Source organism: Salvelinus namaycush, chromosome 27 (genome assembly GCF_016432855.1).
Source record: "Salvelinus namaycush isolate Seneca chromosome 27, SaNama_1.0, whole genome shotgun sequence".
Lineage (NCBI taxonomy): Eukaryota > Metazoa > Chordata > Actinopteri > Salmoniformes > Salmonidae > Salvelinus > Salvelinus namaycush.
In genome coordinates this window covers 36,728,745-36,756,731 of record NC_052333.1, presented here as the reverse complement: position 1 = coordinate 36,756,731, position 27,987 = coordinate 36,728,745, and the positions used below count along the sequence as shown (strand labels likewise).

The window sequence follows — 27,987 nt, the reverse complement described above, 5'->3', positions numbered from 1 at the left end:
TTAAAGGAAATTTTTTGAACATTTTATTCACATACCTACAGGACAGTAGCTCTGCAGGAACAGGGTTGGAAAGCACCGCTTTATCCCAAATGTAAATTCTATTATTCCAATGTTTACAAACAAGAATTTCCATAGCCCTATGCTTCAGCTGTACACCAAAACAAGTACTGGGGCTGCCATTTCGGTGAAAGATGAATCCCACTGTAGATTTAAATCTTTGAACAGATGTTGGGCTCTAAATTGAAGGAGGACATGACTTCTGAGAGAATAGAAGCCTCTACCTTGCAACTGTGCTCTGCTTGACCATTTTCTGGCGTGCACTCCTGGAACCTGAGGCATCAACCACAGAGAAACCCCCAGCAGAGTTGGGGAATCCATGAGCTGCCACATATTTGCGGTAGGCTTCGCGAATAATGCGAAAGGCTCGTGTGTTGGCATAGGGGATGTCTGTAACTGGGTCTCTGTATAATGCAGCCTTGTGGGTGACAGGACATACTTCCTGGGTGGGGGGCTGGGAGCCGGTCCGCACAGCCTGGGGGAAGGCAGCCTCAAAGGCCTCCTCGTCGCTAAAGGTGATGTAAGTGCGGGAGCAAAGACCTCCCAAGGGTTGCTGGGAAGGCACTGGACTTGGTGCCACAGAAGCAACGAGCAGCGGTGTGTCCTGGTCTAACCTTTAAATAAACAAATACAAACACTTTAGTTAGTGGTACATAGACTCCCTGGCTAAATAAAGGTTAAATATGTAATGAAACAGACTACCGACAGAGGGCAATAATAGCTTTATTGTAAACAATGCTGTACTCTACTCCAGGTCTACACTGTGGCCATTGCCAAGTAGCGTAGACTAGTGGCTACTTGGGCTTAAACAACGAGACAAAAACGATACAGAAGATGCATCCAATATTACTTTCACATTCAAATAGTACTTGATTTCAGCAAGACGGCTGCTGCATCCTGTCTGCTGTTTTTATTTGACCTTTATTTAACTAGGCAAGTCAGTTAAGAACAAATTCTTATTATATATATATATATATATTAAAACCAACAACGTAGTTAAGAAAAATAAGTTCAAGTATTTACTAAAATAAACTGAAGTAAAAAATAAATGAATAGAATAAAAAATGTAAATTAAGAAAAATAACTAGGGATGCACGATATAAATCGGTGAACATATCGGAATCGGTCAATATTAGCTAAAAATGCCACCATCGGTATTGGCCGATGTCTAGTTTGACGCTGATGGTAAAAACTGTAAAATGTTGAACTACACGTGCAACACAGCATTCCTAACCTAGCTCACAATGTCTGCTGTGTTGATCGAGCAGTCAACAAGTCGAGCAGTAATTTGAAAGAGTAAGAACATTTCAGTGAGACAACTCAAAGGCGAAATCCATTAACGCCAAGATAATGGAATTCATTGCCCTTGACAATCAACCGCTCTCTGTCATGGGTGATGTTGGCTTTCGCCGACTGGTTGAGGACTGGTACACACTACCAAGTGCGCTATTTTTCAGATGTTGTCCTACCAGAGTTACACAGTAATAGCATCACTGCAACATATACTATGGAACGCCATTTGGGTCTTTGCGTGTCAAAAAAGATACAGTAGCACTGTCAAAGCTGTACAAAAAAGTCTGCAAACAAGTAAACACCGGCCACGAACGATGTGTTCACAATAAAGATTTGGTAATAAAGCATAATTTGTTCAACCGCAACTTCTGGGGTAGCTAGCTTTAGCTTGCTACCTAGCTAGCACCAATACAACCAGCCTGAAAACAACAACCAGTAGAAGCTGCAGTCAGTCATTTTCATTATTCTTAGCAATGATTTAGGAATTCTTGTGAGTAAGTATTAGCTAGGTTGCCACTTGTTCGCCTATTGAAATTGAACTTCATGAAAACTAAATAGCTTGCCAGCCACTTCACCCTGTTGCCCAAAGCTCACGTTATAAGCAGCCAGCTAGCTTCATCTGGCTAGTGAGGCCCGATCGGACCGGGTTATGTGTTGTGAAGTTAGCCACAATAGTGGAATTCGCTGTTTGCCTTCAAAATAAAAGTATGCCATTGACATTGATGCAAATGAATACAAATAGAATTATGCCATACTTTTATTTTGAAATGTCCACTATTCTGGCTAAACCTTATTGCGGCTAGCTTCACATAGATGGGTCTGACCACCATTAATCAAATAAGAACTGTGTTATAAATTAGGGTTATTTTAGATGATGAAACCTAGATTGTCAGTTTGCTATGTTTTTGTTTGCATCCATGAGCTAGCTAGCCTTTTTTTATGACCAGCACTGTAGGTGCGCGAGACAACTTTACCAGCATCATAGCATATGTATCGATGAATTGATGTGATAGTAATAACCACGTAAAAAAATTATGAACATGTTCAATTGTGTGAGGTGCAGTCATATTCAGGTCCTGATTGGTCAAATAGTGTTATTTGACATGTTTCTTTCTTGACACCCAAACGGCATTCCATAGAAATCTTGGTTGAGAATGAAACGTCTGAACAAATTAACAACGAAACAGCACAGCAAGTAAGTGAAAGAAATAGGTTTTGATTATGTTTTACTGGTAATGGGGACATATGGACTACAGGAAAAGGAGGACCGAGCACGCCCCCACAAGCATTTCGCTACACTCGCATTAACATCTGCATGTGACAAATAAAATTTGATTTGATTCTCATCGACGGGGCTGTAGTGGAGCAGGTTGAGAGCTTCAAGTTCCTTGGTGTCCACATCAACAACAAACTAGAATGGTCCAAACACACCAAGACAGTCGTGAAGAGGGCACGACAAAGCCTATTCCCCCTCAGGAAACTAAAAAGATTTGGCATGGGTCCTGAGATACTCAAAAGGTTCTACAGCTGCAACATCGAGAGCATCCTGACTGGTTGCATCACTGCCTGGTATGGCAATTGCTCGGCCTCTGACCGCAAGGCACTACAGAGGGTAGTGCGTACGGCCCAGTACATCACTGGGGCTAAGCTGCCTGCCTTCCAGGACCTCTACACCAGGCGGTGTCAGAGGAAGGCCCTAAAAATAGTCAAAGACCCCAGCAGCCCAGTCATAGACTGTTCTCTCTACTACCGCATGACAAGCGGGGCCGGATTGCCAAGTCTAGGACAAAAAGGCATTTAACAGTTTTTACAGGTAATCAAATGGCTACCTGGACTATTTGCATTGTGTGCTCTCCCCCAAACCCTCTTTTTACGCTGCTGCTACTCTCCGTTTATCATGTATGCATAGTCACTAACTATACATTAATGTACATACTACCTCAATTGGGCCGACCAACCTGTGCTCCCGCACACTGGCTAACCGGGCTATCTGCATTGTGTCCCGCCACCCAACACCCCCTTATTTACGCTTCTGCTACTCTCTGTTCTTCATATATGCAGTCACTTTAACCATATCTACATACTACCTCAATCCACCTGACTAACCTGTGTCTGTATGTAGCCTCGCTACTTTTATAGCCTCGCTACTGTATATAGCCTGTCTTTTTACTGTTGTTTTATTTCTTTACTTACCCATTGCTCACCTAACACCTTTTTTGCACTTTTGGTCAGAGCCTGTAACATTTCACTTGTTGTATTTGGCGCACGTGACAAATAAACTTTGATTTAACATTTTCACCGCCTCTCCTTCCAGTTCTCTGCTGCCAATGACTGGAACGAACTACAAAAATCTCTGAAACTGGAAACACTTATCTCCCTCACTAGCTTTAAGCACCAGATGTCAGAGCAGCTCATAGATTACTGCACCTGTACATAGCCCATCTATAATTTAGCCCAAACAACTACCTCTTTACCTACTGTATTTATCTATTTATTTTGCTCCTTTGCACCCCATTATTTCTATCTCTACTTTGCACATTCTTCCACTGCAAACCAACCATGCCAGTGTTTTTACTTGCTATATTGTATTTACTTCGCCACCATGGCCTTTTTTATATTTTTATTTATATATTTTGTTTGCCTTCACCTCCCTTATCTCACCTCACTTGCTCACATTGTATATAGACTTATTTTTCACTGTATTATTGACTGTATGTTTGTTTTACTCCATGTGTAACTATGTGTTGTTGTATGTGTCGAACTGCTTTGCTTTATCTTGGCCAGGTCGCAATTGTAAATGAGAACGTGTTCTCAATTTGCCTACCTGGTTAAATAAAGGTGAAATAAAATAAATAAAAAATTTGAGGGCACTATGGTGTTGAACACTGAGCTGTAGTCAATGAATAGCAGTCTCACGTAGGTGTTCCTTTTGTCCAGGTGGGAAAGGGCAGTGTGGAGTGCAATAGAGATTGCATCATCTGTGGATCTGTTGGGGCGGTACGCGAATTGGAGTCGGTCTCGGGATTCTGGGATGATGGCGTTGATGCGAGCCATGACCAGCCTTTCAAAGCACTTCATGGCTACAGACGTGAGTGCTACAGGCCGATAGTCATTTCGGGAGGCTACCTTAGTGTTCTTGGGCACAGGGACTATGGTGGTCTGCTTGAAACATGTTATTGGAACATTTTCACCAGGTTGTGTTTTTATTTGTCGGCTTTAGGCATATGCATTTTTATTTAGTTGAAGACTGCTGCATTGGCTATCTCGGAGTTCCATGAGCAGATTTCTTTAGCCGCCAATGGATCACAGTGTAGGCTATCAATGTGTCCATATGGCAGAGGCTGGTGCTCTCGCCTTAGTTGAATTCGAATTTTCAGATTTGTATCATTTTCAATTCTGATTTTTATGATTAACCACATGACAATGACTGCCTGTCTTTAGGACAACACCTTTGAAAAAAAAACATGCCGGTCTAAAGGAAATCAAATGCCTGTCCAACCGATTCATTTTGCCGCCGGCCCTGCATTTATCCAGAAACGAGAAGGCTTTTAACGATCTGTTTCCAATAGCATTGCTACATTCTTGTAAAAAAAAAAATCTGAAACTCAAATGCAGATATTCAGCAAAACAACATGTTCCCAACCCCTAAAAATGTGTCTCCTTACCCTTCTACATCCACGTTCTCCTCTTTTAAGATGGAGTGGGGCACCAGGGGCATGAGGACAGAGTGGTAGCGGATGGTGGGGCCCTCAAATCGCCGCTTCTTATGGACCTGTTTTTTCTTGTCAGCCTCAAGACGCTCGTAGTTCTCTTTAAAATAAGAACATACAGAAATGGTCAAATTAACACAACCCTGGCCAAGCTCTGGACATATTTTCTCACATTGTTCAGTATGCACTGCCATGTGTCATATCTTTTAGCGCTAGGTATTTTTTCTGTCAATTATTCTGGATGGGCAAGAGACCCATTCACGGCTTTGTGTGTGGACAAATCTCCGCTCCGTCTCATTCTGAGACATCCATTTTTCCCTTCCCTGCTTTTGTCCTTAAACCTCCATTTTAAATATATTTTTAGAGAGTTTATTTCCCACCAACGTCATTAATATCAAACCATGTAATAGGGATTCATAGGAACCCATTGTAATCCATTCAGGTAACATGAGCTGTTAACTTGTATATTCAAGTTCCACTATATGTCTAATTACTATTCAGGTAGTTTAAACACCTGCAATTATGGTGTGCACTCCCTTGTATTTTTGCACAATTTCTTGTTACTGTTTCACTGTGCCTATGTGGACGGTGATGTTATGAATCAGTAAACTTAATTGAACTTGAACCACGTCGTCGTTATTGGGAATTAACAGGGCAACTCTTGACCATTTAGATTCCCCCTTTAGTCTTACCTAGGGATCGGAGGTTGAGCTCAGCAGTTATTTTGGCCTCAGCCAGCAACTCTTCCTGGGTCAGGGGCCGGTCGTGGTGGGCTCCCCTCCGCCGTCGTGGGGCATCCTGTCTTTCTTGCAGTCGCAGGTTGGTCTTCCGCGTATGCTCGCTGGTCGACTGGCGCACAGACTTCCGAGCTGGGGAAGTTGCCAGTCAGTGACAAGGCTTACAGGGATGTTCCACTCAAAATACAATTTAACATTATTAAATTAGTCAATTACCCAATACGTGTCTGCATTAGATTTGACACTATTGGCTAAATCAGAGTCAAAAAAAGGTAGAGTACGCACCTCCTATCTTTGCCATAAATCGCTTCTGTGACAGCATGTGTAACCTTGTGGGTCGGTGTCTCCCTTTTAACGTAGTCAAATGGCTTATTCTTTTGGGGTTTCAGTGGGCATTAAGCCAACGTTAATGATTTACTGCCCACAGCAGTGCTGGACTGTTGCTCAGGCATATAATTAATTGGTAGTTCCCTCCTGGATGGAATTCTGTGATCCCCATAACCCTGTTGCAAGTTCCACCAAGTTATGTTCCATTCTATGAGTCATTTGTACCGAGTGTGCCCTGTACCTTTTCATACTATGTGTTCTTACATATTTGACTATTTTCACAAAATGTAATGTTGGCACATTTTTCAGAAAGGGATACTTTTGTAATACGAGTTGGACTGGACTGTTTGTAAGGCGTTGGGCCATATGGTAATACTGCCAACAATTAAAAACTGGTTTTTAGACATTTTTGCTAATGTGTAATTTAAAAAAAAATGGAAATATCACATTTATATAAGTATTCAGACCCTTTTACTTAGTACTTTGTTGAAGCACCTTTGGCAGCGATTACAGCCTTGAGTCTTCTTGGGTAGGACGCTACAAGTTTGGCACATCTGTATTTGGGGAGTTTCTGCCATTCTTCTCTGCAAATCCTCTCCGGCTCTGTCAGGTTGGATGGGGAGCGTCGTTGCACAGCTATTTTCAGGTCTCTCCAGAGATATTCAATCAGGTTCAAGTCCGGGCTCTGGCTGGGCCATTCTAGGACATTGAGGCTTGTCCCGAAGCCACTCCTGCGTTGTCGTGACTGTGTGCTTAGGGTTGTTGTCCTGATGGAAGGTGAACCGTCGCCCCAGTCAGGTCCTGAGCGCTCTGGAGCAAGTATTCATCAAGAATCTATCAGTACTTTGTCCCGTTCATCTTTCCCCACGATCCTAACTAGTCTCCCAGTCCCTGCCGCTGAAAAACATCCCCACAGCATGATGCTACCACTACCATGCTTCACCATAGGGATGGTGCCAGGTTTCCTCCAGACGTGACGCTTGGCATTCAGGTCAACAAGTTCAATTGTGGTTTCATCAGACCAGAGAATATTGTTTCTCATGGTCAGAGTCCTTTATGTGCCTTTTGGCAAACTCCAAGCGGGCTGTCATGTGCCTTTTACTGAGGAGTGGCTTCTGTCTGGCCACTCTACCATAAAGGCCTGATTGGTGGAGTGCTGCAGAGATGGTTGTCCTTCTGGAAGGTTCTCCCATCTCCACAGAGGAACTCTGGAGATCTGTCAGTGACCATCAGGTTCTTGGTCACCTCCCTGACCAAGGCCGTTCTCCCATGATTGCTCACTTTTTCCGGGCGGCCAGCTCTAGGAAGAGTGTTGGCGGTTCCAAACTTCTTTCAATTTCTTCAACATCATGGCTTGGATTATGCTCTGACATGCACTGTCAACTGTGGGACCTTATATAGACAGGTGTGTGCCTTTCCAAATCATGTCCAATCAATTGGATTAACCACAGGTGGACTCCAATCAAGTCGTAGAAACATCAAGGTTGATCAATGGAAAAAGGATGCACCGGAGCTCAATTTCGAGTCTCATAGCAAAGGGACTGAATTTTTATTTGAATACATTTGCAAAAATTAGAAAAAAAAAACTGTTTTTGCTTTGTGATTATGGTGTATTGTGTGTAGATTGATGAAGAAAATATTAAATTTAATCAATTTTATAATAAGGCATTAATGTAATAAAATTTGGAAAAAGTCAAGGGGTCTGAATACTTTCCGAATGCACTGAGATAAAGATATATACACACACACTACCGTTCAAAAGTTTGGGGTCACTTAGAAATGTCCTTGTTTTTGAAAGAAAAGTTTTTATTATTATTTTTTAAATCCATTAAAATAACATCAAATTGATCAGAAATACAGTGTAGACGTGGCTAATGTTATAAATGACTATTGTTGCTGGTAACTACTTAATTATTTACTTAAAAATCATACAATGTGATTTTCTGGATTTTTGTTTTAGATTCCGTCTCTCACAGTTGAAGTGTACCTATGATAAAAATGACAGACCTCTACATGCTTTGTAAGTAGGAAAACCTGCAAAAAAACTGGCAGTGTATCAAATACTTGTTCTCCCCACTGTATATATATATATATATAAAACGATACCATATATAAATATCTCTGAGACATCGGTTGTGTAGATCCAGCTATGGTGCAGGTGGTGACACCAGAATTTGACTCCAGTTATGAGGAAGGCTGCGCGTGTGTGTATCAGCACTAGGAGTTGACGACTACTTTAGCTCACTAAGTAACTTCTGACAGTAAAAACTAAATTGTGATTGTTGCTGGTATTTGAGAAATGACATCGTTACTGTGTCCCAAAATGTTTGCTCAAAATGATTCATAATTTGGTCTCAAAATTACATTCCTACCATGCTGTCATCAGAAACAGGCTTTTCAACAAGAGAGATAGCCTAGACGTAGCTATTTTAATTGACTCTTTCCACCATGCATATCTGCAACGCCCATGTTTGTTACAGAGAATTCCGTTTAAACATGAGATATTCAATGAAATGTGCAATTTTCCTTGGGCATATGGGCATTTTAAAGGACACATCTCAGATAATGCCACCCCTCCCACCTCAGTGTAAGCTTGCTAATGTTATATTGATAAATTGCCAATCCTTACGTTATGGTAGGAAAATACCACAGCCAATACTGTAAACCCACTTGCGTTTGGGCAGTAAGTTGCTTTGCTGAAAATAGAGCCCGTATAGATAGAGGCCTCTTACTCTCTCCAAAGTCCTGAAACTCCAGCGGCACCCTCCTCTCCGTTTTGACTTTCTCCGTCTTCTTCAGCTCCTCCGAGGGCCTCTTTGGTTTAGGCTTGGTCACCTTCAGAGGTTCCTTGGAATAAAACAATGTGCGTGGAAAATTTGCATACAGTATGAAAAAAACATGCAAAACCCACATGATTTATTAAAGTTCATATACCTCGGAAGTTCATACTTTGATACATTTTCATAAATGGCATTATCTAAAACGATTAGGGCTGTCTCCGACAAAGAAAAAAAACTTGGTCGACCAAGAGTCTGTTCTTTTGGACCAAATAGTAAAACGTGTATTTTTCCATATACAGTGCATTCGGAAAATATTCAGACCCTTTCACTTTTTCCACATTTTGTTACGTTACAGCCTTATTCTAAAATTGATTAAATAAAACATTTCTCTCATCAATCTACTTCCCTATAATGACAACGTGAAAACAGGTTTTTAGAGTTCTTTCTAAACTAGCGCTCAGGACCTCAGACTGGGGCGAAGGTTACCTTTACAACAACGACCCTAAGCAAACAGCGAAGACAACGAAGGTGTGGCTTCGGGACAAATCTCAATGTCCTTGAGTGGCCCAGCCAGAGCCCGGACTTGAACCCGATCGAACATCTCTGGAGAGACCTGAAAATAGTTGTGCAGCGACAACCTGACAGAGCTTGAGAGGATCTGCAAATAAGAAATGGGAGAAACTCCCCAAATACAGGTGCGCCAAGCTTGTAGCGCCATACTCAAGAAGACTCGAGGCTGTAATCACGGCCAAAGGTGCTTCAACAAATTACTGAGTAAAGGGTCTGAATACTTCTGTAAATGTGATACTTTTTAAAATGTATTAATACATTTGCTAAAATAAAAACCTGTTTTCGCCATGTCATTATTGTGTGTAGATTGATGAGGAAAACATTTAATACATTTTAGAATAAGGCTCTAACATAACAAAATGTGTAAAAAGTGAAGAGGTCTGAATACCTTCCGAATGCTCTGTATGTAATATAACCATATATCATTTCAATGTCTTAGACTGATGGACTGTGACATCCCCACAATGGATCAGTCCACACAGTCAGGCGCGCATCAGACAGGTGTCTTGTACACAATGATATTTAGTTTTTCTTTTGCTACTGCTCAACTAAAATAATTCTCGGTCGACCAATAGCCTATCGACCAAACAATCGACCAGTCGACTAAGTGAGGTCGGCTCTAAAAACGATACCAAAATCAAATGATGCATATCAATGAGGATATCAATGTCGCATGGTAGGGGGTCCAATATGGGTTAACTTTGAGCATCTTCTGCTCTTGAATGGATGGTCATACGCGAGTTGTGCCAAGACGATGTTCTATCAATGTGTTTGCCACGGTCTGTTAGGCATACACGTGGCCCTGATTATAACCATTTCTCTCATGGGTAAATGTGCATGGGAATTTTTGTTAAAATCAAAAAGGGTGATTAATTCAATATGGAATGACCCGGTATTAACTTTTAGTTGTAGTCTAGTGGTTGATCGCCTATGTTCGCGGTCCCCCAGGGGTGCACATTGTGGTTGTTGGGTAGAAGTAGTGAGGATGCAAGTGCATTAAGTTACCTTATAAGCTTTGGTGACAACTCGACTCTTCCTGCGAGGCGCATCATCCTCCTGGTCACTATCGGGCTCGTCACCCTCATCTATGTCAAAGTCACTGTCGACCTCGTCCTCTGTGTCCGAGTGCTCCCCTCTGTACTCATCATCTCCTGATTCCTTGAGGGAGAGTCCAAATCAAACATACATATTAATAATGGTCGATAGCGAATGGCCAAATAAATGTTTTATTTACATGGACCAAATAAACCCATAAAGCAATACAGTCTACTTTATAAAAATTGCCGGTGTCCAGGAGTTATAATTGGGACCATGCATACTCTGCTAATGCAGATACAAAAACAGAGATATCCAAAGGGCAAGCTACAATACGGCAAAGTTAGCAAACAAGTAACTGCATTGAAGCCGCCATCTTTATGCACGCCAGCTAGTAGAAAAAAGCTCAAGAGAGAAATATATCACTCACTCAATGCTAGTAGCCCCTACAACACCGTCCCCACAGAACACTGACTTGAATGGGAATGTCTGTTCTAATAATACTTTTAGTGTGGTGTGAAAATGTGAGCCAGCGATGTACCTACTCATAAGACTACACAGCGAAGAGTCCAAGATACAGGCCAATTTGATTTTAAAACTGATCCATTATTTTTTATTTTTTTAATAATTGGGCGAACTCAATATACTTTAAAATGGTGGGGGGGACACAAACTCAATATAATTTAAAACGACTAAAACCAAATCGAAACAATAATGGACCTATATTCATATATTTTCTTGACTGTCCAGGCTGCTAACAATCATTACACAGTCAGGGAGCATCACAAATGTAAAAAAAATTATGGATAGAGGACTCTTTTTTTTTTTTGCACATATTGACAGCAAGGACATCTAACACATTTTCAGTGCGACCTTCCGGACATCGTTGAAGACCGAATGCAGCCCCCAGCGCAAAATTAGTTTGACACCCCTGCATTTGGCCTAAGTGCTTTAAATCATTCTGTAGTCTAAGGAAAGTCAATTTTGAAGTTTGCTGTATACTCACATCTGTCCTTTGTAGCTAAATGTTGCTGTAATTGGTTGCTGTAATCCATACGTTACGATAAATGAATAATGAGGTCTCCACCAAAATTCACATCAGATCTGTATACGGCTGCCTTGCATCACAACCAAACATGAAGCGCCATCTCAACAATTAAACACATTTGATTGGACAAAAGATCTGGTTTGGAACTCAATTAGCCTAATTCTCTGATATGCGTTTTAGCAAAGGTCACCTGTAATGCATTTATCATCAAAAAGTATGGATTCCTGCAATCAATAACATCACAAACACAGGCATATGTAAGCTTCACAAATTAAGGTTTCAAAAAAGAAGCTAGTGATAAAACAAGTAAAATCCGCCAATCTCTTTATTTCTCTACTTCAGCGTTTCCCATATTAGGGTTCACAAACACAAAGTTTCCCGATTTGAAAATGGTGTCACCGCTTAGTTTAAAGAACCACATATACGCGAGTAAGCTTCGATATCCGCTATCCGCGGTGGGGACAAAGAGCGGTTTCTGTTTCGCTCCTACAAATTTGGCTCAAACTTTTGACCGTTTGAAGCTATTAGCTATTCCTAACAGCTAAAACTCCAAGGAACACAAACATAAGGACGCACACAGGACTCGACGGGGGGGGGGGGGGGGGGGGTCAACGAGTTAGTTGGCTAACGTTGATAAAACCAGAAATAATTGGTGATATAAAGGAAACGTCGCCACAGCCCTACCTATTAAGACACTTTGTTGGTCATGGAATTTTGGATGATGTAATTGGCCAGCAAAATGACCCCGGTCACCGTAATAACCTTTCGAATAGCATTTTTATCCCCCCTGACGGCATCTACTGTTATAGAAATAGAATGGGCTTCCCCATTCACGTCAATGATGGTGTGATGGAAAATGTTTGTGCTTTTCTAATAACCAATTTCTGTGTTCATGCAAGTGACTGATTGCAGATACTGATAGTGAGGATTCGTTCAATACGCCCAGACCCTTGATTTGAGAATGAAAGATATCTCAGTTTCAACGTCTCGGCTTAGAGAGAAGAAGCTTCATGAGGTATTGGTCGGTCACATGAATGAAGCAAACGTTAATGATGAATTAATTATGAATGACGAATAAGCTAAATCATGCAAATATAACTTGTCTGCAGTATATAAGAGAACAGGACTGGCCTGGGAGAGCTCCTGATCGACATGTGTACTTGGTGCATTACGTTGGTTGGAACCTCTCCAGCGCACTGATAATATAGAATTATTGAGGTACCCATAGCAGCAAAACAGGAAGTAAAATGTGCTAAGATTTGATTCACATTACAAAAAATATGAGCTAAATCAGTTATCATTTGAATGAACATTCTATATTACCATGGAAATTATTGCATCACAATACCAGTCAGCCATTGAGTGTGTAACCATGAGTTTAGCAGACAAATTGCCAGGGTTAGATGTTCCTGGCCTGTGTGCTGCTGCATTGTGGTCATTCAGTCAGCTGTTCGTTCGACAAAAATAAATACAAATAATCACACACACGGCAGTTTATAAAGGTACACCACCCTGTTCATGAAAATAGATAGCTCCTACAGACAGTGAGTCACATGGGCGTGGCTTGCTATATACACAGCAGGCAGACAGGCATTCAGTTACTGTTCGAATTAACGTTAGAATGGGCAAAAAGAGTGACCTAAGCGACTTTGAGCGTGATATGATTGTCGGTGCCAGGCGCGCCGGATCCAGAATCTCAGAAACGGCTTCCCTCCTGGGCTTTTCTTGCACAACACTGTCTAGGGTTTACCAAGAATGGTGCGACAAACAAAAAACATCCAGTCAGTGGCAGTCTTGTGGGCGAAAACAGATTGTCGAAGGAGGATGGCAAGAGTCGTGCAAGCCAACAGGTGGGCCACAAAAGGCATCTCGGAACGCACTACTCGTCGATCCTTGTCACGGATGGGCTATTGCAGCAGATGACCACACCAGGTTCCACGCCTATCAACTAAAAAAAAAAAAGAAAAGGCTCCATTTGGCACGCGATCACCAACACTGGACAATTGAGAAGACAAACATCGCCTGGTTTGATGAATCCCGGTTCCTGTTGCGTCATAGTGATGGCAGTCAGGATTTGGAATAAGCAGAATGAGCCCATGGACCCATTCTGCCTGTGCTCAACGTTACAGGCTGGTGGCAGCGGTGTACCATCATGTCAGCATGAACCAATATCCCTGTAGAATGTTTCCGACTTGTAGAATCCATGCCCAAAGAATTAAGGCTGTTCTGGAGGCACAGACTACAAGACGGGTGTACCTAAAAAAATCTGTCCGTTGACTTCATAGATTCTACAAGTGTCTGGAACTCTAATGGAGGGTTGAGACACCATTCTTCCACAACAAATTCCATAATTCCAAATTATGGAAGACTGGTTGAGACTGTTGTTTTGCGGGTACTATTTAATGAAGCTGCCAGTTGAGGACTTGTGAGGCGTCTGTTTCTCAAACTAGACACTAATGTACTTGTCCACTTGCTCAGTTGTGCACCGGGGCCTCCCACTCCTCTTTCTGTTCTGGTTAGAGCCAGTTTGCGCTGTTCTGTGAAGGGAGTAGTACACAGCGTTGTACGAGATCTTCAGTTCCTTGGCAATTTCTCACATGGAATAGCCTTCATTTCTCAGAACAAGAATAGACTGACAAGTTTCAGAAGAGTATTCGTTTCTGGCCATTTTGAGCCTGTAATCGAACCCACAAATGCTGATGCTCCTTACACTCAACTAGTCTAAAGAAGGCCAGTTGTATTGCTTTTTTAAATCAGAACAACAGTTTTCAGCTGTGCTAACATAATTGCAAAAGGGTTTTCTAATTATCAATTAACCTTTTAAAATGCTAAACTTGGATTAGCTAACACAACGTGTCATTGGAACACAGGAGTGATGGTTGCTGATAATGGGCCTCTGTACGCCTACGTTGATATTCCATTATTATTTTTTAAATAAAATGAGCTGTTTCCAGCTACAATAGTCATTTACAACAATGTCTACACTGTATTTCGGATCAATTTGATGTTATTTTAAGTGGACAAAAATGTGCTTTTATTTAAAAACAAGGACATTTCTACGTGACCCCAAACTTTTGAACGGTAGTGGTATATACATTCTAAAATATATATTTTTCTAAACTAATGAACAACACTGTCTGTAAAATGTATGTAGAAGCCAATATATTTTACAATAGTTATATTTTGTTTGTTTTTAGTCCTGCCCTTTACTCTACCCACAACCTCTCATCTATGTCTGAGTTTGATTTCTATTTGCCATATATTTTTTATCTGTGCTGTTTCACAAAATTTCTGAACCTATATACATTTTACAGAAACAGTACATATTACATTTCTTATCTCATGCCTTTCATGTAACTTTTTTCAAATCATCATTAGTCACATCATGCAGCCGTAGAATGAATTAAAAATCAAAACATATAGCCCAACTAAAAAGTTACATAAATAACTAAATTAAGCATATAAGAGTACATATTTGTTAAGCGTTCAACACAAATTATTTGGAGAAAATATCCTTTCTATTTTAACCAGCTTAGTTCAATTGTATTCTCCATTCTATAACATAATGCCACGGAATTCTAAGCAAATCTTGTTTGCTAAATGAGTGTAGCATACAGCCATATGGCATCGCCAGATCAGGACCTAAAATAAGGACAACTCAGAGTATGCTATTCTGTTCTTCACGAGACATATGTGGCAGGGACTACGGACAACCCCGGAATACAAAAGGAAAACCAGCCACGTCGTGGACACCGAAATCTTCCTTTCCAGATAAGCTAAACACCTTCGCCTGCTTTGAGGATAACAGTGGGACTGCGGGCTCTTATTCTCTGTGGCCGACGTGAGTAAGACATTTAAACTCGTTAACCCTCGCAAGGCTGCCGGCCCAGATGGCATCCCTAGCTGCGTCCTCAAAGCATGCGCAGACCAGCTGGCTGGTGTGTTTACGGACATATTTATATCCCAGTCTGCTGTCCACACATGCTTTAAGATGGCCACCATTGTTCCTGTACCCAAGAAAGCAAAGGTAACTGAACTAAATGACTATCGCCCCGTAGCACTCACTTCTGTCATTATGAAGTGCTTTGAGAGACCTATTCAAGGATCATATCACCTCCACCTTACCCGTCACCCTAGACCCATTTCAATTTGCTTATCGGCCCAATAGAGCCACAGAAGATGCAATCGTCATCACACTGCCCTATCCTATTTGAACAAGAGGAATACCTATGTAAGAATGCTGTTCATTGACTATAGCTCAGCATTCAACACCATAGTACCCTCCAAGTGTAACGGATGTGAAATGGCTAGCTAGTTAGCGGGTACGCGCTACTAGCGTTTCAGTCAGTTACGTCACTTGCTCTGATACCTAGAAGTAATGTTGCACCTTGCTCTGCAAGGGCCGTGGCCTTTGTGGAGCGATGGGTAACGACGCTTCGTGGGCGACCGTTGTTGATGTGTGCAGAGGGTCCCTGGTTCGCGCCCGTGTCGGGGCGAGGGGACGGTTTAAAGTTATACTGTTACATTGAAGCTGTTGACCCGGATCACTGGTTGCTGCGGAAAAGGAGGAGGTTGAAAGGGGGGTGAGTGTAACGGATGTGAAATGGCTAGCTAGTTAGCGGGTACGCGCTACTAGCGTTTCAATCAGTTACGTCACTTGCTCTGATACCTAGAAGTAATGTTGCACCTTGCTCTGCAAGGGCCGTGGCCTTTGTGGAGCGATGGGTAACGATGCTTCGTGGGTGTCAGTTGTTGTGTGCAGAGGGTCCCTGGTTCGCGCCCGTGTCGGGGCGAGGGGACGGTTTAAAGTTATACTGTTACACAAGCATATCATTAAGCTCGAGGCCCTGGGTCTGAACTAGAGGTCGACCGATTAATCGGAATCGCCGATTAATTAGGGCCGATTTCAAGTTTTCATAACAATCGGTATTTTTGGGCACTGATTTGCCGTTTTATTTTTTTACACCTTTATTTAACTAGGCAAGTCAGTAAAGAACACATTCTTATTTTCAATGGCGGCCTAGGAACGGTGGATTAACTGCCTTGTTCAGGGGCAGAACGACAGATTTTTACCTTGTCAGCTCGGGGATTCATTTTTACAACCTTCCCGTTACTAGTCCTACGCTCTAACCATTGCACTCCACAAGGAGCCTGCGTGGAAGGGTGACTAGCTGTTACGCAAGGGCAGCAAGAAGCCAAGGTAAGTTGCTAGCTAGCATTAAACTTATCTTCTTAAAAAAAACAATCTTAACATAATCATTAGTTAACTACACATGGTTGATGATATTACTAGTTTATCTAGCGTGTCCTGCATTGCATATAATCGATGCGCCTACTTCGACAAACGGTGATGATTTAACAAGCGCATTTGCGAAAAAAGCACTCTCGTTGCACCAATGTAGCTAACCATAAACATCAATGCCTTTCTTTAAAATCAATACACAAGTATATATTTTTAAACCTGCATATTTAGTTAATATTGCCTACTAACATGAATTTCTTATAATTTGGGAAATTGTGTCACTTCTCTTGCGTTCCGTGCAAGCAGTCAGGGTATATGCAGCAGTTTGGGCCGCATGGCTCATTGCGAACTGTGTGAAGTCCAACAGTTCCGTATTTCACTGAAAGAATAAACGTTTTGTTTTCGAAATTATAGTTTCTGGATTCGACCATATTAATGACCAAAAGGCTGGTATTTCTGTGTGTTATTATTAAGTCTATGATTTGATAGAGCAGTCTGAGCGATGGTAGGCAGCAGCATGCTCGTAAGCATTCATTCAAACAGCTGTTTGCCAGCAGCTATTGCGCTGTATATACCTTCAAGCCTATCATCTCCCGAGATTAGGCTGGTGTAACCGATGTGAAATGGCTAGCTAGTTAGTGGGGTGCGCGCTAATAGCGTTTCAAACGTCACTCGCTCAGACTTGGAGTAGTTGTTCCCCTTGCTCTGCATGGGTAACGCTGCTTCGAGGGTGGCTGTTGTCGATGTGTTCCTGGTTCGAGCCCAGGTAGGGGCGAGGAGAGGGACGAAAGCTATACTGTTACACTGGCAATACTAAAGTGCCTATAAGAATATCCAATAGTCAAAGGTATATGAAATACAAATCGTATAGAGAAATAGTCCTATAATTCCTACAACTACAACCTAAAACTTCTTACCTGGGAATATTGAAGACTCATGTTAAAAGGAACCACCAGCTTTCATATGTTCTCATGTTCTGAGCAAGGAACTTAAACGTTAGCTTTTTTAGATGGCACATATTGCACTTTTACTTTCTTCTCCAACTTTTTTTTTTGCATTATTTAAACCAAATTGAACATGTTTCATTATTTATTTGAGGCTAAATTGATTTGATTGATGTATTATATTAAGTTAAAATAAAAGTGTTCATTCAGTATTGTTGTAATTGTCATTATTACCCCAAAAAATATTTAAAAAAATAAAAAAATTGGCCGATTAATCAGTATCGGCATTTTTGGTCCACCAATAATCGGTATCGGCATTGAAAAATCATTGTCGGTCGACCTCTAGTCTGAACCTTGCCCTGTGCAACTGGATCCTGGACTTCCTGACGGGCCGCCCTCATGTGGTGAAGGTAGGAAGCAACACCTCCACTTCACTATTCCTCAACACTGGGGCCCCACAAGGGTGCGTGCTCAGTCCCCTCCAGTACTCCCTGTTCACCCATAACTGCGTGGCCAAGCACGTCACCAACTCAATCATCAAGTTTGCAGACGACACAACAGTAGTAGACTTGATTACCAACAATGACGAGACAGCCTACAGGGAGGAGCTGAGGGATCTGGGAGTGTGGTGACAGGAAAAATAACCTCTCACTCAACGTCAACTAAACAAAGGAGATGATCATGGACTTCAAGAAACAGCAGAGGAAGCACCCCCATCCACATTGACGGGACAGTAGTGGAGAAGGTGGAAAGCTTCAAGTTCCTCAGCGTACACATCACTGACAAACTGAAATGGTCCACCCACACAGTGTGGTGAAGTAGGCGCAACAGTGCCTCTTCAACCTCAGGAGCCTGAAGAAATGTGGCTTGGCACCTAAAACTCACAAACTTTTACAGATGCACAATTGAGAGCATCCACTCGGGCTGTATCACCGCTTGGTACGGCAACTGCACCATCCGCAAACGGAGGGCTCTCCAGAAGGTGGTGCGGTCTGCCCAACGCATCACCGGGGGCAAACTACCTGCCCTCCAGGACACTTACAGCACCCGATGTCACAGGAAGGTCAAAAAGATTGTCAAGGACAACAACCACCCGAGCCACTGCCTGTTCACCCCGCTATCATCCAGAAAGTGAGGTCAGTACAGGTGCATCAAAGCGGTTTTTCTATTTCAAGGCCATCAGACTGTTAAATAGCCATCACTAGCACACAGAGGCTGCTGCCTATATACATAGACTTTAAATCACTGGCCACTTTAATACATGGAACACTAGTCACTTTAATAATATTTACATATCTTGCATTATCCATCTCATATGTATATACTGTATTCTATACTATTCTACTGTATCTTAGTCTATGCCGCTCTGACATTGCTCGTCTATATATATATATATATATATATATATATATACACTGCTCAAAAAAATAAAGGGAACACTTAAACAACACAATGTAACTCCAAGTCAATCACACTTCTGTGAAATCAAACTGTCCACTTAGGAAGCAACAGTGATTGACAATAAATTTCACATGCTGTTGTGCAAATGGAATAGTCAAAAGGTGGAAATTATAGGCAATTAGCAAGACACCCCCAAAAAAGGAGTGATTCTGCAGGTGGTGACCACAGACCACTTCTCAGTTCCTATGCTTCCTGGCTGATGTTTTGGTCACTTTTGAATGCTGGCGGTGCTCTCACTCTAGTGGTAGCATGAGACGGAGTCTACAACCCACACAAGTGGCTCAGGTAGTGCAGTTCATCCAGGATGGCACATCAATGCGAGCTGTGGCAAAAAGGTTTGCTGTGTCTGTCAGCGTAGTGTCCAGAGCATGGAGGCGCTACCAGGAGACAGGCCAGTACATCAGGAGACGTGGAGGCGGCCGTAGGAGGGCAACAACCCAGCAGCAGGACCGCTACCTCCGCCTTTGTGCAAGGAGGTGACCTGCCAGAGCCCTGCAAAATGACCTCCAGCAGGCCACAAATGTGCATGTGTCAGCATATGGTCTCACAAGGGGTCTGAGGATCTCATCTCGGTACCTAATGGCAGTCAGGCTACCTCTGGCGAGCACATGGAGGGCTGTGCGGCCCCACAAAGAAATGCCACCCCACACCATGACTGACCCACCGCCAAACCGGTCATGCTGGAGGATGTTGCAGGCAGCAGAACGTTCTCTACGGCGTCTCCAGACTCTGTCACGTCTGTCACATGTGCTCATGTGCTCAGTGTGAACCTGCTTTCATCTGTGAAGAGCACAGGGCGCCAGTGGCGAATTTGCCAATCTTGGTGTTCTTTGGCAAATGCCAAACGTCCTGCACGGTGTTGGGCTGTAAGCACAACCCCCACCTGTGGACGTCGGGCCCTCATACCACCCTCATGGAGTCTGTTTCTGACCGTTTGAGCAGACACATGCACATTTGTGGCCTGCTGGAGGTCATTTTGCAGGGCTCTGGCAGTGCACCTCCTTGCACAAAGGCGGAGGTAGCGGTCCTGCTGCTGGGTTGTTGCCCTCCTACGGCCTCCTCCACGTCTCCTGATGTACTGGCCTGTCTCCTGGTAGCGCTTCCATGCTCTGGACACTACGCTGACAGACACAGCAAACCTTTTTGCCACAGCTCGCATTGATGTGCCATCCTGGATGAACTGCCCTACCTGAGCCACTTGTGTGGGTTGTAGACTCCGTCTCATGCTACCACTAGAGTGAGAGCACCGCCAGCATTCAAAAGTGACCAAAACATCAGCCAGGAAGCATAGGAACTGAGAAGTGGTCTGTGGTCACCACCTGCAGAATCACTCCTTTTTTGGGGGTGTCTTACTAATTGCCTACAATTTCCACCTTTTGTCTATTCCATTTGCACAACAGCATGTGAAATTTATTGTCAATCAGTGTTGCTTCCTAAGTGGACAGTTTGATTTCACAGAAGTGTGATTGACTTGGAGTTACATTGTGTTGTTTAAGTGTTCCCTTTATTTTTTTGAGCAGTGTATATAATATAAATATTCCTAATTCCATTACCTAGATTTGTGTGTATTGGGTATATGTTGTGAAATTGTTAGATATTACTAGATAAACTCACACATTTATCTCAAAAACACAGGGATGCCGATTCGCACGGGACTAGCATTATCAGAGGACCTTGGAGTTCGCAAAAAACAGAAGGTTATTCTGGCTGGAATAGTTACTCTAACATGTAAAAATTCCTGACATGGTAGATTCGGAAAGGACAAACATTATAGATGTGGCGTTTTGTGCTCGTGCACATAATTACATTACCTGACCTCCCCCAGTAAAACTAATTAATATATTGTTTTAATGTGAAATGAATATGGTTGATTTTTAAGGTTAGGGAGAAGTGCAGTGAATGGTCCCACTTTTTAGGATGTCAATATAAATTTATGTATTCATGGTTGTTTGTAATTTTGTCTTGCCTTTTAATCATTATATGTGTTGTTTTTACCATCGAGGACCACTTTGGAAATAAGTATTTTAATTAATACTTTCAAGTAGGGACGCACGATATATCGGTGAACATATCGGAATCGGACGAATTTAGCAAAAATGCCAACATTGGTATCAGCACGATGTCTAGTTTAACACCAATGTGCAAAACATATGTCAATGCTGACGTGCATACCTATATGACGCCACGTAAAATTGCGCTACACGTGCAACACAGCATTCCTAACCTAGCCCACAATGTCTGCTGTATGGATTGAGCAGTCAACAAGTCGAGCAGTCAATTCAAAGAGTAAGAAAATTTCAGCGATACAACTCAAAAGGCGAAATCCATTAACACCAAGATAATGGAATTCATTGGCCTTGACAATCAACCGTTTCTCTCGTGGGTGATGTTGGCTTTTGCGGCTGGTCGACCACCGGTACACACTAACATTACCAAGTACGCTATTTTTCAGATGTTGCCCTACCGGAGGTACACAGTACTATCGTCACTGCTATTAGCTTCACGACATACTATGGAACAGCGTTTGGGTCTTTGCACGTCAAAAAAGATACGTCAAATAACACTATTTGACACATTAGCTTTTAATTTGACGCGTCAAACACAATTCCATTATAGAATGTTGTGTGTTCTGAATTTGCACATGCAAGCCAAGCACCACCACTACTATCAGTAGCACTGTAAAAGCTGTACAAAAAAGTCTGCAAACAAGCAAACACCGGCCATTACCAACAATACCGCATTGGTAATGAAGCATTATTTGTTCGACCACAACTTCTGGGGTAGCTAGCTAGCTTTAGCTTGGTACCTAGCTAGCACCAATACAACCAGCCTGAAAACAATGACCAGTAGAAACTGCAGTCATTTTCACTATTCTTAGCAATGATTTAGGAGTCCTTGTGAGTAAGTATTAGCTAGGTAGCCACTTGTTGTTCGCTTATTGAAATTGAACTTCAGGGCTAACGTTATAAGCAGCCAGCTAGCTTCATCTGTCTAGTGACGCTAGACCAGACCGGGCTATGTACTGTGAAGCTAGCCACAATAAGGATTAGGCACAATAGCGGAATTTGCGGTTTGCCTTAAAAATAAAAGTACCTCTTTGAAAGTGATGTAGAAGGTTACAATTGGTGGAATCATGCCATATTTAGACTAGATAATGTTAAACAAGGTTGGAATGTGAAGCAATGAAATGGGGTATCAGTTTACTCGGTGACACCCACAGAACACAATTGTTTAGAGTTTACGCAAATATTAGCGTTGTAGCTCTTATCGCGGGACTGTGACTGTGTGAAATCACCTCCCCAGTCAGCCTATTGTGTGTATTGACAATCATATTGCACTGTACAAGCTTTACCTAAGGATTGGGGATCAATGAAATGGGTTATCAGTCCGCTCAATACCAAATATATTTTTTCCCAACGTCCTCCTCAGAGTTAGACTCCAAAACATCCACGCAGTATAGTTTTTACGCTGGAATAATGTTCAATACACATAGGTTGACAAAAAAATGTGGCTCAATTGACAGTTGTTTCAGAGTCCCGCAATAAGAGCTATGACGCTAACGTCCTCTGTGTCACTGAGTAGACTGATACCCCATGTCATTGATAAGGCTGTACAGTGAAATAAGTATGCCCCCAACGCAATTCTAAAGTTTAATACATCCAGTGTGATTTCAACAGATTTTTGTGAAATTAACAAATGATTGTCTTTTGCTGATTTTACATAACATTCCAACAGTCTACTTTAATTCTGAAGGCTAACCGCAAAGTCCACTATTGTGGCTAGCTTCACATAGATGGGTCCGACCACCATTAATCAAATAAGAACTGTGTTATAAATTAGGGTTATTTTAGATGATGACACTTTAGATATGACCAGGCGAATCCAACTGAAAGCTATGATCCATTATTGATATCACTTGGTAAATCCACTTCAAATGGTGTAGATGAAGGGGAGGAGACTGAATTGTTAAGCCTTGAGACAAGGATTGTGTATGTGCCATTCAGAGCAACATAGCACCCTGCATCCCACTGCTGGCTTGCCTCTGAAGCTAAGCAGGGTTGGTCTTGGTCAGTCCCTAGATGGGAGACCAGATGCTGCTGTAAGTGGTGCTGGAGGGCCAGTAGGAGGCACTCTTTCCTCTGGTCTAAAAAATATATATATCCCAATTCCCCAGGGCAGTGATTGGGTACATTTCCCTGTGTAGGGTGCTGTCTTTCAGATGGAATGGTAGACAGGTGTCCTGACTCTCTGTGTTCCCTAAACAGGGCATAAAATTAACGCCAGCCACCCACCCACCAAATGCAGGTTAATTTAGGTACTGGTGGGTAAGAATGTCTATTTCACCAGCCACGTGGTCTACTTGCAAGGCTCTACAGTGCGAGCATTACATTTGCAAATAAAAATACTCCATAAGTCAAGTATTGGCACATGTTAGGAAAATGCTGCAGTATATCATTTTTGCTATTTTGCTTCATAGCTGCGAATTGCACAAAGAAATTACATATCCTACTTAGCGCAGCAACACTGCCCGGCATGGGAGCTGTGTGCAATGAGTAAAGTGCTGATAGATTCATTTTGAGGAACTTGGCACAGGCTTAAAAGTTGGTCAAATTTACTCAAAAGTCTACAAAGTGAGACTGTCCACGTGTTTCTTAGCCATTTACATTGTTGTTTCAACTTTAGTTTGAGTCAACATAGAGATCCTAGTCAGATGCCAAATCTCTCTCACACAAGTTTTGTCCAATCAGAAATGTACAAATAATTCAATCTTAATTTAAGATGATAGTAAATGAAAAAAACTCAGATTTAAATAATCACACATTCCTCACTAAATTGAATCACTTAGAGATGAAAAAAATGATCCTATGCACAATTTAACAAGGGGGTCAGAGCAGCAGCAGGCTGAACGTTTGACGTCCCAACTCTATTATCTGTCCCTTGATATTAAAACACTGCAGCTAAAGTAGAAACCACTGAATTTAGAGAGCTGACCATCACAGGATTTGGAAGAGATCTGGGTACTGTTCGCTAACTACATTTTTACGGTACACTTCGTTTCCCAATCACTACTGCGACGCTAAATTAGCTACTTACGTCGTTGAATCCACCGTATGTTGTTTTGTAGAATTCATCTTCTTCAACATCTAATAACTTAGACATGCGGTTCCCTGCCGTTTTACGGGGCTCTTTGCTAAATGCTAAACTCATGTTGAACTAGCACAGCTAGATTAATAGGGAACGTGCTAGCTGGTTGAAAGCTAACAATCAAGTTCTAGTTAACGTTAGCTACCACAAAAGACTATGCATGCAGCTAATGACGTCGATATGGTGCGACATGCTTTTTCTTCTTCAGGTTTGACGGCACTACAGAACCTTCTTCGGTGAGGTTTAATGGCGGTTGGCATCAAATATGTTGCATTACCGCCACCTACTAGACTGGAGTACAACTCCATTATACTTTGCTTAAAAAAAAAAAAAGTATAAATAAACAAATTCCATTCCATCTAACACTACCCTACAAATAAATAAAATAACCACCTTACTCCACTATTTAAATCTATTTAGTCCTACCTCATGCCAACAACCTGAAAGGATGGGACATCACCACTTAATACACCCTGTAACTCTTCTGATGTCAAGTCTCGCACACCCAAATACCTCTCTGCAGCTCCCAACACAACCTCAATTTCTGCGATTTTACATTCCATCCTTGCAGTACAGTTGATAACCATTGCTACAAATGCTGAAAAATCCAAACTTACTGAAACATATATCACCTTTTGGCCTATCCTTCTGTACTGGTACAGATCTACTACTCACACCACTCCTCTCCAGATCCCTCCCCCATCTTCCTCAGAAAATTACTTCTGCACAACTCTAACCCTGGAAACCTCAACCTGCCTCTCTCGTACGGGACATTTCTGATCCCCAACCCCATGGGCAGCCCGACAACTACTTCCCTGTATGCTACACATTCCTTTGTCTCATGCCCTTCTGCACACTTCTCCCCTCCTACACACTGCTGCCACATGCCCATAAGCTTGACACCTGTAACAACGTAATATATTCGGCACAAAATCTCATACAGGGTAACTTATATATCCTAACATCACTTTGCCGGGCGAAGACTCAACATAAAAACTCAAAAGAACAGACAATGACTTTTGTTTCACCACTCACGCCACCCTGTCTGCGTTGCACCAAACGACGAGCATCACAAACACTGGGAATCTTCTCCTTCAGTTGGTTAACTTTAACATTTACTGCTACCCTAGTAATCACTCCTTTCAATGGCACCCTTTTTTTGAGAGTGAAACAATTCAGATTTCTTGCCCCCATTCGTTTAACGCAGAGCGCCTTCTCCCTCTGACCAGCTGAAGCACAAACAATTATCACAAGACCACTTCTGGTTACCCTCGCCGATTCCACAGTACCCAATTCTGTTTTCACCCAATCTGAAACCACAAATAGATCAGCCAAAAGGCAAGGGTCCACTTTTTCCAAAAACTTCACTCCTGTCAGACTCATCTTTATCCTGACCCTCGGAGCAAGCCTCGGTCTCTGAGAACTTCACCATTCCTACCACCTCCGATACTTCACCTTCAATCACTTAAATTTCTCCTGTCTTCAGCTCACTCTGCTTATACTTTCTACCATGGTTTATTAAGAACAATCTCCCTTTTCCCCGCCATTTTTAACCAACTCAAGGTCACCACATTGGCGGGTGGTCAACCTGCAAGGCTCTACAGTGCGAGCATTACATTTGAGAATAAAAATAGTCATAAGTCAAGTATGAGCACGTGCGAGTTTTGGTTATAAAACTGCAGCAGTAGCTGTTTAAGTATTTCTGCTGTTTTGTTTCATAGCTGCTAATTGCACAAAGAAATACATATCCCACCTAGCGCAGCAACACTGCCTGACATGGGAGCTGTGTGCAATGAGCCAAGTGCTTGACAGATTCATTTTTGGAGGCACTTGGCACAGGCCTAAAATGTGGTCTAATTTACTCGAAAGTCTACAAAGTGAGACTGTCCTCGTGTTTCTTGGCTATTTACATTGTTTTGTTTGAACTTTATAAGTTGAAGCAGCACACTCAAATTAGACATCCTAGTCAGATCCCAAATCTCTCTTTCTCACACTTCCCTGTAAAGGCTACACCTGCTGTATTCGGCACGTGACAAATAGCATTTCATTTGATACATACCACAGGACTCCAGTGGCCCTGTTACCACAGTAAACTTCCACCCTTAAAGGAGCTGCTGAATATTTAGATTAAAAGACTCTGGTCACACATTTTTATGAAATTGAGCAATACACCACATTACTTCTTACTAATACATTTCTTGTTTAAAAAGAATACAAAGCACGGTCATCTGTTTCTGTAATGTCATTTGGGCTCCCGAGTGGCGCAGAGGTCTAAAGCACTGCATCTCAGTGTTCGAGGCGTCACTACAGACACCCTGGTTCAAATCCAGGCTGTATCACAACTGGCTGTGATTGGGAGTCCCATAGGGCGGCGCACAATTGGCCCAGCGTCGTCCGGGTTTGGCCGGTGTAGGCCGTCATTGTAAATAAGAATTTCTTCTTAACTGACTTGCCTAGTTAAAGAAAAATAAAGTTTAACTTTTTTTTTTTTTACGGCAAAACAAGTATTAGATGTTTTTTTATCTACCTGCACAAGTGGCTGGTGGACAAAACTGTTCATTTTAAGCCCTTTCACTAAAGATCCCATGGCAATTATCGTAAGAGCACGGGTGTTAACCCTGGTGTCCTGGCTAAATTCTCAATCCGGCCCTCATACCATCACGGCCACCTAACTACCACCAGCTTCCAATTGTCTCATTCCTCTCCCCTGTAACTATTTCCCAGGTCGTTGCTGTAAATGAGAATGTGTTGTCAGTCAATTTACCTGGTAAAATAAGGGTCAAATAAAATGTTAAAAAAGTAAGTGCCTTGGTTTGAACGGGTATGTAGTAGGTTCCAGGTGCACTGGTTTGGGTCAAGAACTGCAACTGCTCAATAGTTTCCCATGTGTATCAAGAAATGGTCCACCAACCAACTTGACACTACTGTGGAAAGAGAGCATGAGTCAATATGGGCCAGAATCCCTCCTGTGGAACGATTTCCACACATTGTAGTCTATGCTCCAATGAATTGAGGCTGTTCTGATAGCAAAATGGGGGGTGCAACTCAATCTTAGGAAGGTGTCCATAAACCACTTAGAGACGTAAAAAAAGAAAGATCTTAAGCACAATTTAACCAGGGGGTCTTATCCAGACGCAGGCTAAACGTTTGACGTCCTTCCTCTATTCTCTGTCCCTTGAAATGAAAACACTGCAGCTGAAGTAGAACCCCCCTGAATTTAGAGGGCGGGCCATCTCTTCCAAATCCTGTGATCTGGGTACTGTGTAATGTTCGCTAACTACATTATTACTTTAAACTTCGTTTCCCGATCACTACTGCGACGCAATAGCCAGCTATCTGCCAAGACAGCTAGCTAAATTAGCTACTTACGTCGTTGAATCCACCGTATGTGGTCTTGTAGAATTCATCTTCCTCTTCAGCATCTAACAATTTAGACATGCGGTTCCCCGCCGTTTTACGGGGCTCTTTGCTAAATGCTAAACTCATGTTGCTCTAGCTCAGCTAGATTAAATGGGAACGTGCTAGCTAGCCGAAAAATAGAACTTGTTTGTTGTTAGCTACCACAAAAGACTATGCAGCAGCTAATGACGTCGATATCAAAGATGTTCTATTAAAATATAGCACATCCTGTCGTTTCC

General features: G+C 42.2%; 1 protein-coding gene across 2 annotated transcripts; it reads right to left on the bottom strand.

Annotated features, from left to right (window-relative positions):
* vps72a (vacuolar protein sorting 72 homolog a) lies at window positions 1–27,987 on the bottom strand. Of its 2 annotated transcripts, none has more exons than XM_038966696.1 (6): window positions 27,719–27,987; window positions 10,480–10,632; window positions 8,857–8,971; window positions 5,753–5,929; window positions 5,016–5,160; window positions 1–671 (listed from the first exon to the last, which is right to left on the bottom strand). In XM_038966696.1, exons 1-6 carry the CDS (start codon window positions 27,833–27,835, stop codon window positions 278–280), a joined length of 1,101 nt encoding a protein of 366 aa, XP_038822624.1. In that variant the 5' UTR covers window positions 27,836–27,987; the 3' UTR covers window positions 1–277. The 2 variants fall into 2 exon arrangements, with proteins under 2 accessions (XP_038822624.1, XP_038822625.1); XM_038966697.1 differs by lacking the exon at window positions 27,719–27,987 and adding an exon at window positions 24,299–24,513.

What these genes read in the sequence shown, in the direction of transcription:
- vps72a (XM_038966696.1), bottom strand. Translation starts at nt 27,835, where the DNA reads ATGAGTTTAGCATTTAGCAAAGAGCCCCGTAAAACGGCGGGGAACCGC. An exon ending in CATACGGTGGATTCAACGAC is followed by an intron (nt 10,633 to 27,718) that starts GTAAGTAGCTAA and finishes CTCTCCCTCAAG; the next exon opens with GAATCAGGAGATGATGAGTA. An exon ending in GAGAACGTGGATGTAGAAGG is followed by an intron (nt 672 to 5,015) that starts GTAAGGAGACAC and finishes GTTTATTTAAAG; the next exon opens with GTTAGACCAGGACACACCGC.